The sequence below is a fragment of the Diceros bicornis genome, chromosome 14 (assembly GCF_020826845.1).
Source record: "Diceros bicornis minor isolate mBicDic1 chromosome 14, mDicBic1.mat.cur, whole genome shotgun sequence".
Taxonomy (NCBI): Eukaryota; Metazoa; Chordata; class Mammalia; order Perissodactyla; family Rhinocerotidae; genus Diceros; species Diceros bicornis.
The window spans coordinates 53,166,845-53,179,237 of record NC_080753.1 but is presented as its reverse complement, the minus strand read 5'-3'; the positions used below and the strand labels follow the sequence as shown (position 1 = coordinate 53,179,237).

General features: G+C 34.9%; 1 protein-coding gene across 2 annotated transcripts in view; it reads right to left on the bottom strand.

The window, feature by feature from the left end:
• The window catches only part of RANBP9 (RAN binding protein 9), a 97,379-nt gene that overhangs the window by 27,915 nt on the left and 57,071 nt on the right, over nucleotides 1-12,393 (bottom strand). For both annotated transcript variants that reach the window (XM_058555238.1, XM_058555237.1), the window contains exons 3-5: nucleotides 11,917-11,969; nucleotides 10,833-11,000; nucleotides 6,590-6,612 (exon numbers count right to left, since the gene is read on the bottom strand). In XM_058555238.1, coding sequence (XP_058411221.1) covers nucleotides 6,590-6,612; nucleotides 10,833-11,000; nucleotides 11,917-11,969 — 244 coding nt within the window. The remainder of the gene's footprint in view (nucleotides 1-6,589; nucleotides 6,613-10,832; nucleotides 11,001-11,916; nucleotides 11,970-12,393) is intronic.

Sequence of the window (12,393 nt, the reverse complement as noted above, 5' to 3'; positions counted from 1 at the left end):
GGTAATACAATTTACACAAATGTACTGATTCTTAAATCAACAAAATAGCAAGTTGATAGAATTTTAAGCCAAAGATAAGTGAGATACTTATTACAGCCTTCTCATTTCACCAATGAGAAAGCTGAGACCTGAAGTGCTGAAGGGAATCTTCCAAAAGCACACAGCTTGTTAATGACACACATAAAGGTAAAAACTCATGTCTCTCCACTTCTAGCACAGTATTCTTTCCATTAAAAACCACTTCAAAATTATGAAATACTTTAAACAAAAGTATGTAAAGCCAAAGACTCTTAATAAAGATATCAACAGAGTAAAAGGCAATCTTGTTCATAAGCAGAGTTTATAATTCTGACATTCAGCACTGTCCAAACAGAGATGCTTTTAAAATGGTTTGCTAATCTAAATTTTCTTGACAAATTCAGGAAAATAATTATAGCAACAATATAAAAGAAAATCAACATTCATGAATACTCTAATAAAATTGTGCCACAAAAAAAGTTTAAAACTTCCCTGAGACAAAACATGCCATAAATGACAAATGGACTTTATTTAAAAAAAAATTTGCCACACATGTAAGGAAGGATCAATATTCCAAATACAAAAATGAGTCTCACAATACAGGAGGACAAAGATTACTAGTTCAATTTTTTTTAAGTGGAATAGATACATAGGCAATTTGCAGAAGAAATATAAAATGACAATAGAAATATGAAGAGACACCTAATCTCAATTTTTTAAAATGCAAATTAAAACAAGAAGATTTTGCTGCACATCAGATTAAGACCTAAAAGACTGAGAATATCCAGTGTTGATCAAGGTTGAGAAAATAAGCCTCCTCATCCTGTACACAGAAATGTAAACTGATACAACCTTTTAAGAAAGAAATTTGGCAAAATCTATTAAAATTGACACAGCAATTTCACTTGTAAGAGTTAATCCCACAGGAAAACAAACATGTGCAAAGGTATACATCCTACAGCGTTATTTGTAATGGCAAACAAAAAATTAAAAAGAACATCCATTCACAAGTGGTATTATATACCACATTCATTGAAGCTCAGACTCCAGTAACTATAACATATACCATTATTTTATGTCTAAGAAAAATACTGCCCATTAAACTCTAACAGGCCATACATTCTAAGATGCATTTCCATTCCATAAATATTAAAATATGAAAAATGTGCATCTTAGAATTGTGATAGTACATTGCACAATAAGATATAAAAACAAGCAAAAAGAGTAAAAAATTTGTATACTGACACAGAAAGATGCCCAATATATATTACTAAATGAAGAAAGCAAGCTATAGAATAGTGCATAAACTACAATCCCATCTTTTCTGTAAACATTTAAATAGTGGACATACTGGCTAACTTAGGTTTAGAAACAGATTTGGGAGATATACACTCAACACAGTCATCACATCTAAAGAGGCTCGGATTATGAGGAATGCCTCTCTTGTACATTTCTGTATTTATAAACATTTCTTTTATAATTTGAATATTTAACACTATATATTACTCCTATAATCAGAAAGCGATAAAAAACCTGGAAACGATAAAGTCAGTTGGGCTCAATGAAAAGTAACTATAATTTTTATACTACTTAACCTTAAAACTGAAGAATTTGAGGTAAAGGGATTAAGGACACAGTCCTTAACTGGCTAAGCTATAAGTTCTAAAAAACAGACTTTTTAACTTGCTGGATTATAGATTTCTAAAAATAGAATATAACAATGCAATGGTTTTTAGTATAGTCACAGAGTTGTGCAACTATCACCACTATCTAATTTTACATTTTCATCAATCCAAAAAGTAACCCTGTACCTATCAGCAGTCACTTCCCATATCCCCATCCCCATAACCCTTGACAATCACTAATCTACTTTCTGACTCTACAGATCTGCCTATTCTGGACATTTCGTATAAACGAAATTATACAATATATGCTCCTTCATGACTGGCTTCTTTCACTTAGCACAATGTTTTCAAGGTTCATCCATGTTGTCGTGTGTCTAGATTATGGATTTATGTAAACAGGAAACTTTCTAAATTAAAAAAAAAAAATCACTTGTGCCTATGTAGAATTAGACAGAAGTGACAATAATTTAAGTCTCTAGGAGGAGAATAGAAAATAGATCTCATTTCTATTAACCTATGAAAAAGATAAAGACAGATACCAAAAATACTACTCAAAAGCTAAATCTACACAATAAAATCATATTCTCAATAGCACAGTTTTATTCTATTATACTTAAAAGATTTTTTTCTAATGCAAATGAAAAGCAAATAATGCATCTATAAAAAGTAGATTTCAAATCAGCCTAAGGAACTGAAGAGTAGCACCATTTTAAATGAGAATAGCTTCTACGACAAAAGGAATTGACCTAATCCCAAACTGAATCAGTCAGTTTATAGACGGACATTTCTCAAATTAGTGAGGCGAGCTGGAGGAGAAAGATTATTTTGAAAAAGATCTAAGGTTTTCAAAGGTGTATACACACCGTGTGTTCCATGATAGGTGTAATGCAGTCTAGGTAAACTTCTCTTGTGTAAATGTTCTCTCTACCAGGATTTAATGCTGCAACTGGCTAGTGACAAACCACAGGTACAGAACATATATACACTTGTTCCGTGGTGCCTTTAAGGGAAAGACCAACTTTTTTCCTTCCTTTTTAAGAAGAATCATATGTTGCAGGTGGAAGTCCCAGAAGTCTCAGTCACAAACATAAGAGCTCTCAGAAACACTATATTAAAAGGACACTTATGGGGCCGGCCCGGTGGCGCAAGCGGTTAAGTGCGTGCGCTCCGCTGCGGCGGCCCGGGGTTCGCTGGTTCGGATCCCGGGCGCGCACAGACGCACTGCTTGGCAAGCCATGCTGTGGCGGCGTCCCATATAAAGTGGAGGAAGATAGGCACAGATGTTAGCCCAGGGCCGTCTTCCTCAGCAAAAAAAAAAAAAGAGGAGGATTGGCGGATGTTAGCACAGGGCTGATCTCCTCACAAAAAAAAAAAAAAAAAAAGGACACTTATAACAACCACTATAACCACCACTTTACCCTCTTACAAAGTTGAATATCACCACTAGTTAATTATAGACAAGGCAAAAAACATAATTGGTAATTCTAAAGAAGGACAAAAAAAATTAGAAGGTAACACAAAGACAGTCAACATGTCTAATAAGCCTTTTCCAAACGATCACCACTGTCTACTCAGGAGAAACAAAAACTAACAAAAAATCTGCTTGCTCTGACAAGTTGGTTTTACTTGCTTAGTGTCACAAAAAGAGAAAACAACAACAAAACCCCCAGCAACTAAGCCCTTTAACCAACTCCACAAGAAACTGAGTCATACCAAAGCCTCTGCAAAGGTTCCGAACCACGTCAACCCACCTACCAGCTGGGCACCTACACTCTGCCGTCTTTTCTTCACCACAGATGCTCTTCTCTAAAGCCTGCCCTCCTCCACTGGGACATGCCATCACACCCCAGCTGTCTACTCAAGGGTATGATCACTATGCTACTTTTCCTCTCTCTATACTACCTTGATTGTTTTGCTTGCTACTGAATCATTCTCATCAGCAAACAAACATCTTGCTAAATCTAATGAAAAGTCTTCCATTGCCCCCACTTCCACCCCCAGCTACTACATCCCATTTCTTTACTCCCCTTACTCCCCACTGTGGTCAAAATCCTCCAAAGTCGTCCATACTCTATATATTCCCTCTTAAACCCTTTCTCATCAGGATTTCTCCATCACTCTGATGAAACTTTCTTGTCAAGGTCACAAGTGACCTCCATTCTGCTAAACCCCCGGTCCTTACCTTATGTGATGCATCACAGTGGCATTTGACACAGCTGATTAGTCCTTCCTTCTTGGTATATTTTCTTCTCTCGGCTTTGAGGACACCCAATTCTTAGTCTCCCTCCTACCTCACTGATAGTCCTTCTCAATTTCCCTCTGCTGGTTCCTTCTCTTCTCCCAAATACGGCACGCCCCAGAACTCAGTCCTTGGTCTATTTCTCTTCTCTGCCTACACACATTCCCTTGTTGATCTCATTGAGTCTCATAACTTTGAATTTAAACACTGAAATGCCAATAACTCCCAAATTTTCATCTCCAGCTCAGATCACTCTCTGGAATTCCAGGCTTGTATAGCCAACTGCATACTCGACAACTCAGTTAACAGATTTCTCCCCTCAAAACTTGCTCCATCTGTATACAGCCTTCTCCATATCATAAGTGGCATCTCCATTTTTTTCAATTCCTCAGGCCAAAAATCTTTAAGTCAGACCCTCTTTCTCAACTTTTCACATCCAATCTATTAGAAAGTCCTCTTTGCTCTCAGTTTTGTTTTGTTTTTGTTTTGTGAGGAAGATCGGCCCTGAGCTAACATCTGCCAATCCTCCTCTTTTTTGCTGAGGAAGACCGGCCCTGGGCTAACACCCATGACCATCTTCCTCCACTTTATATGGGATGCCACCACAGCATGGCCTGACAAGCGGTGCGTCAGTGCGCGCCCGGGATACAAACCTGCGAACCCCAGGCCGCCGCAGCAGAGTGCACGCACTTACCTGCTTGCGCCACCGGGCTGGCCCCTGTTTTTTTTTTAAATAACGATTATTTATTCATTTAACTCCTTAACCCATCTGGAACTTACTTTGGTATAAACATAGACAAAATCCTAAAATTATATATTTTTTCAAAAAGATAAATACTCATTCCATCACTGCTTTTTAAATAATGCTTCTTGGTGACCAATTCTGATCTGTAAACTCAAAATTTTCCTTGGTTTAGCAAAGATGTTTTCTATTAAACTTTGATTCCTTTTATTTTTTCTAAGATTTTCTTCAGGAATGTTAATCTACAGATTGGGTGTTTATTCTCTGCCTGAATCTCCTGTCATCCCTGTCAAAACACATCTGAAACTGGAATGTGTCTTGTACTTGAGGGCACCTCACATCTGGTCAGGCGGCTGTCATGATGCAGCTGTCACTGCCTGCACAGGTGTGAATGTGTTCAAGAATGAGCTCACCAAAAACTCGGGCACTTGATTGTTTTATCTGGTGAAACAGCTAGATAACTGCAACCCCTAAGATATTTTAGTCAACAAGCCTCTTATAGACCAAATGAGCAAGGAATACCAGAGTCCTGGTTGTTGTCAGAAAACCTTTGGTTAATACCTTCTGGTAATATTAAGAAAGTGATAGCATCAAAACCTGCACAATGGGATCAGGAGCTTGGAAGAAGAACTCTTAAATGTTCTTGATGACACACAAGATAATACCACGTGGAAAACCACAGACATCAACTCTAAAAAAGTGGTTTAAAAGGTTGGAGTCTGAACACAAAGAAGTTTGAGGAATACCTTAATCAATTTATTATTGCTTATTTCATCATTTTTTAGGTGTGCAACAAGTGATACTGATTAAAAAATCTATACTTAAATATCCTAAGAGATCATTCAATGAATATAAAATAAAAAGTCTAAGTGATGAGAAGGCATCATATCAGTTTGTTCGTTTTTTCCCCTTACTGTTATATATGATGCATATTACATTGATAGTCTTACATATGGTAAACAAGTTTGTCTAGGATCAAACCACTTCTTACATCTCTAGTGATGTGAGTCACCATCATCTCTTGCCTGAATTTCTGCAGCTGCCCCCTCACAGGTCTACTTGCTTCTACCCTTACTACCCCTGACAGTCTATCTGCAACCTTGCAGTCAGTGATCCTTTAAAACCTGAAGTTATATCTTGATAACTAAAACTCTGCAAAGTCTTTGGTATTTCACTCAGAGGAAAGGCCCAAGTCCTTACAACAGACCTCAGGGTCTAGATGACCTAGCTCACCCTCCCCTATCATTATCTGACTCATCTCCTACTACTCTCTGACCTCCTCACTTCATGCACTTCTTCAAACACACCAGATGCGCTGCTGCCCTAGCACTGTTCCCCTAACTGCTCCCTCTGCTTAGAACATTCTCGCTCTACAAGTCTCTGCTCAAACTGTACAATCTACCTTCTGCCTTTGGTACTCCCATGCTCTATTTTTCTCTCTTTATTTAAAAAGTACTTAAATCTTTTAAAGTATGTTATAATTTACTTATTTTCAATGTATTGTTTATTCTCTAACTTCCCCAGCTTGAATACTCCAACAGGAAAGAGACCTTTACATGTTTTGTTGAATGATGTATCCCAAGCACAGAACCTGCCACACAGTGTATATACATCTACAATGAATCAATAAACGACCAGAACTGGCTAAAAAGCCCAACAATACCAAAGAAACATATTTTGAATGAATGTATACTGACATTAAAAAGTGTATTTTAAGTAATCATTTCTGGTTTTTTAGCTGCAACAAAGTTCCCTTGTGCAATGGTGTCCAGCACAATTTGGAGCTTAATTTCTGGAGGTCCACACCAACAGCAGCTAGAAAAAAGATCTCCTTTATTTTACGCATGGCATATAAACCTAATAAATATCAGTAAGACTGCATTCTAAACATGCTTTGTACTAGTTTCCTTATATTTCTTTTAATTAAAAGTGAAAAAACTGCTTTTAAAAGAAATTATATCTTACCGGTAGATCGGTGAAAGCAATACCTAAAAAAAAAAAAGTGGCATTAGACACTTTTTCAAAGGCAGACTATGGTGACATGCTGAATTTCTAACTAAAAAGAAGGGAAAGAATGGCAAAGGAAAAAATTAAAAGTCTCAATATAAAATAACAAGACCAATTTTTTTCTTAATAACACTGACATAGGCCTGAGTGAACGCTGTCACCTTTCAAGATCATCATCCTTGTTAGTCACACATCAATTTTATTTCTGGGGCACTGCTATTGCTTGAGGACTTTTGAAATGGCTTTACATGTGTCTTCAAAGCGATGTTAGGAACTGTGTAAGAAAACTGGTTGCAAAACTGTCACATTTGCTTTTTGACCGACACCCAACGACTTTATTCAACTTTATCATTTAATCTCCCTCACCTAAATTTAGCTTTTAAATAATTTTGGGGGGAAGGGAAAGGAGAGACTTTCTGTTACAAAAAAAGGGTGAACAATGGAAAATACAGTACTTTTGTTTCTTAAAAAAATTTTCTTATAAAAGTACATTCTTAACTTTTGACTACTCTGGAAAAAAAATCAATTTCTCTTTCAAAAGATAAACATTGTTTATACAGTGAGAATTTCTCTTAAATGTCCTCTGACAGTAATTTCAACACAGTCATGTTCCAAATATATTTGAACAACAGCAATATCATTGGAATAAACCTCCTGGCATCCCAAAGTGATGATTTAATAATCTCCCTCTAAATATTAAAATATATTACTTAGCTGAAAATAAGACAATAAATAAACCAAATACTTCTGTAGGACCTCATTCATATGTTTAAAAAGACTGAGCTCTAGAAAAACAGAGAGGGTGGTGTTGGTGAGTCAGTTATTCTCAATTCTTCCAGGCCAAACACACAATAAAACAAAACAAATAAACCACATCAGCACCACTACCTCTACGGTGTTGATCACCATCTAAAAAATGAGGGCATTTCCGTTAAATTATCTTTAAAGTCTCTTCCCACTTGAGATTCTACAGCTCTGTAATTGTGCTATACCATCAGAAAACACAACTACCTGACTCTATTTAAGTAATAAAGTTAAAAAGACAAACTGACTATAACTCTCTATGCTTTTAAATAAATGTGTAAAAATAGTGCTTTGTAGTTAAAGTCCTGTTTTTATGACTCTTAACAACTAATAGTAAATTCACGTTGGCTCGTCAAAAGGAAAGCAAAGCTGGAGGCACCGCCAACCCCATAAAACATTCTGATTACTTTTAGCTTCATTAATAAATAGAAAGCAAAGTGACTGTGGGCCAAATATGAAAATTTATTCTAAAAATTTCAGAAAACTAAAAAGGATACACAAAATAGAGAGTAAGTAAAATATTACCATACATATCTTTACCATTTTTCATAAAATAGCAGCCTAATCAATTATTTTCCTCAAAGATGTCTATTTATAACAAAGATTGTCTAAATTTAGTTTTAGCAAAAATTCCTTTTTGTCCATGACTGAAATCTTCACTTTTGACCAAAAACTGTAATGAAAAGTTCAACTTAATTCCAGAGATTAACATTTTTGAACACTGCCAAATATAGCTACCACAACCTATACACATTCAGACCACAAAAAGATGCTACTTTAAAAAGTTGGTATAATTATTTAAATTTTACACAGAAAACAATTTTTTTATATTTCTAATTTCCTGATTTGTCAAAAGGCTTTTTGAAAAGTGATCTACAATTGATGAATGATATCCAATAAAACAAAGTTACACAATTTCAAATTAAGTTAACCTAGATACTCAAATGTTTCTCCTTTAATTATTTTCTCAAAGAAAAACCTTTCCATTTCTCTTTATATGGTAAGTAAATATATATTTTGAAAACCTTCATGTGACAGAAACTAAAGATGTGTCAGCTTTTGGGTTGAAATTATCCCCTTTGGGAAGTACAAGGGACCAATAACTGAATAATATTTTATCTTTAGATACTAGAATCTGGACCAGAGGTAAGCACACTTCTCCTTTAAAGGGCCAGAGAGTAAATATTTTCTGCTCTCTGGGCCATCCGGTCTCCGCTACAACTACTCAATCCTGCCACTGTAGCAGGAAAGCAGCCATTAACAGTACATAAATGAATGAGCGTGGCTGTGTTCCAAGGAAACTTGATTTAAAAAACAGACAGGAGACTGATTTGGCCCAAGGGCCATAGCCTGTTGACTTCTGTTATAGAGGAATAACTTTTGCTCACCAGTGTTTTACCACTGCATCCCTGGCACCTAGCCCAGAGTCTGGCAAACAATGATAATAAACAACATTTAGTGAGTACTCACTATGCGTAAGGCAATCACCTAAGAACTTCGCGTGCATCATTTCAGTCTACTCTAACAACCTTAATAAGGCAGAGAGCATAGTGATCCTATTTTACAAACTGAGGCACAGAGATGTTAAGTAACTTGCATAAGGTCACAGGGCCCAAGCCAGGAGACAAACTCAGACAACCAAAGAACCCATATTAACTACTGTTATACTGCCTCTCCACGTGTTTAATACATATTTATTAAATTTATGAGTGAATAATACCAAATGTTTCACATTTACTTAAAATTAGACTGATTCCATCATTAGGTACCTTTTTCTTAAAAAGCATCTCACATTTTTAAAATAGCTTTCTTATTCAAGAAAAAATTTCCATTTAAATGTTTCTGAAAATCTAATGGAAGAAAAAATAAAATCACATCACCTATGATCTTCCCATCTCCCAAAATAAAATTTCTTCTCTGGAACAAAGTTTAAAAAACCATAAAAAGACTAATTTTGATTTTATCTTCTTTTGCATCTTTGAACCAAAGGTCAAACCTAAAAGCAGATTTTTCCTGGTTTAATTTAAGATCTTAAATATCTTAAGCAGCCAAGCCAACTAAGCAGCCAAGCCTACTAAGACTATCCCAGTTAAATGCTTTTTAAGTCAGAGTCAGAATAGTAACAACAATGGGATACATCCTTTTGGAAACCAGTTGGCCAAAACAATCAAATCACAAAATACACATGATTTGCAGGGCATCCTTTGTACCAACGAGAATATAAGGATCTTCTGTGGACTTGGGACAACCTTTAAGTCAGATAACACAGGACTTCAGAATCAATATTAATAATCAGAAAGAAAAGTTTTAAACTGAATATAAATATGAAAAAGACACTAACTTTATACTAAGAGTATGTTGAGACACTAAAAAAGCATAACTACTACCAATGGAGCCAGAAATATAGGATTTTCTACTATGAAATGACAGAAAAAGTAGTTTTTGTGTTATATTAAAGAACATCTATTTTACATCTAAGCATACTATTTGCAGCCTAATTTTTAAATACTATTTATAGGCAAACTGAAATTTCTGTCTTCTGGGGATACTCAGTTTTTGTCTCCTTTCACACTTTACCTCCTCAGAAATAATTTGCTATGAATCAAGGATGTTTCAAACAGTAAGAGTAATACGAAACCTTTTTATTTTTAAAGCGTCAGTCTTGCTACCATTTATACTTTCTGTAATACAAAAAAGAAAAACAAAAAAGTTCTAAGAAAAGGGAGTATAACCACCATACACAACTTTAAATTTGAAGTGCTACAGGTGCATATTCAACTAAAAACTGCCATTTTCTATTAGTCTTACAATGGATAGGTTTCTCCATGTTTTCATTTACCTGTCTATTTATTTCTTATTTACCACCTTTTATTCATAGAAGTTTTGCTATTTTTTGCTTGTTGCTCCCTTTTACAAAACTAACTTATAGTCACCATGCTTTATCAATCTTTGTTAGCAGGCCTAACCCTTTAATATATGTCAACGCCCTTCATTTGGCCGATAGCACCAAGCTTTCCCTTCCTTTGTTATTACCCTCATACTATACTAAAAGCGGACAGCCCTTTTTTCTTAGCACCTGTTCCCTAGAGAATTGGGTCACACTGTGAAGGGCTTTATTCAAAGCAAAGCAGCAAACACTTAGCATTTCTATTACTAGAATAAATATCTGAGCATGGGGATTATTTCTACAGTTATTCCTATACATGTAATATAATGCGGCCTGCACAGAATACAAACTTGCACCATTTCCTCAATCTCCACCTGGAAGGAACAAAAAAAAAAATTTCCAGAGGCATCTGTTTATAAAGGAGAATTACATAGTAAATATAACTACCGTGCTATAAGTACAATAATCACAATATTTGGTTATTTTACATGCAATACATTATCTTTGTACCTAAACTATGTCCATTCTTGGTGTAGAAGCAGGTATTGTTGATAAGGTTAACACAACAGCCAATGACATCACCAGTCGTAAAAGTTGGTCCATAAGGTTGTCCCGTTCCGGAAGAACAAAATGAATGTCCATCATCCCCATGATAACCATATGAATGTTTATCCCAGCCTAAAGAGAAAGTTCCAGTATATTTACAACGAAAAGTAAGGGTCCTCTGTACTAGAGCTATTCACTATGATTACGACAAGCAGGAATTGTACAACAGCCAGTACAAAGATAAAATTCCCAAATACACATTTAAATTATCAACAATTACAGTAATAATTTCTGTAAAAATACCATTTACAACATTAAGGAAAATAAATTCACTACACAGAACACTAAAACATGTATCAAACAGACAGGACTCCTACCAGAAAAAAAACAAATATAGCAAGACACATTTTCCATGCACATTTCCTTTGCTAATATACCAAAGGAATTTTGCTGTGGTTTGGTTTAAACACGCACAGAGTTTAATACAAAATAGAAGATTTTTCTATTTTGCTTTCTACTTTCAAAAAGTTCCCCCCAAAATTAATTTTTAACATTAATAAATAGAATATCAGAAAACATAATCCAAGAATCATTTCCACTGATTAATGGTTTTGGGAAACAGTTCTGCCATCTCAATTCACACCTTCCTTAGTTTACTTTTAATATCGGCCTACATTCCCAGAATATTAAACAACTGAAAATGAGATAAATTTAGGAATGTGTTGGGTAGCAAACAAAACCAACCACATTAAAATATTTAAAGTAGTTGACATGACTATGTACTGGAAGTTAAAAACAGCAAAAAGCAAAACAAACAAGCAAAAAAACACAACAAAACAATGCATGGTATATATAAGTTTTGCTAAATAGCATAAAATTTGAATTTATTAAAACCACTCAAACTTTCACTTTGAACTCATAATATAGCTTATTAAAAACAGAAAATCAATCAGTTAAATAGCATTTAACTATTTCAAGTTATTACTTGAAATTTTTAGCCAGAAAGAGTTGGCCATAAGATTGTACCATAATTCAATTACAAGTGTACCTGGTAGTCTATTCATGTTCACACCTTGAGCAGAAAGACCAATTCCCATGTAACTGTTAAGAAAAAAAAGAAAGGAAGAAAAGCAGATTATTTGTCACATATGTATAAATTACCAAACACTTTCAACATTATCAGAACCAAGCCTAAGTCGAAACTCCTAAGGGTACAAAAAAGTTATTACAATTCATTAGATAGCAAAAAGGGCAATATGAAGCAACAATAAAACCCAGATTCACAGTAAATTCCTACAGTAATCATTCATAAACATACTCAAAGTATTAGTAATAATTATGCACTCTACTGACAACTATAAAAATCTTTCCAACTTATCTAAACATAAAAATTTAGGATTAAGACTTCTAACAAAAAGTATAGAGGGATTTGTGGAAGAAAAAAGAAACATTAAATAAGAAACAAATGTGCTTCCAAAAGGAAAAATCCAGACCACAAAAAAAAAAAAAAAAAGAGGACATGGAT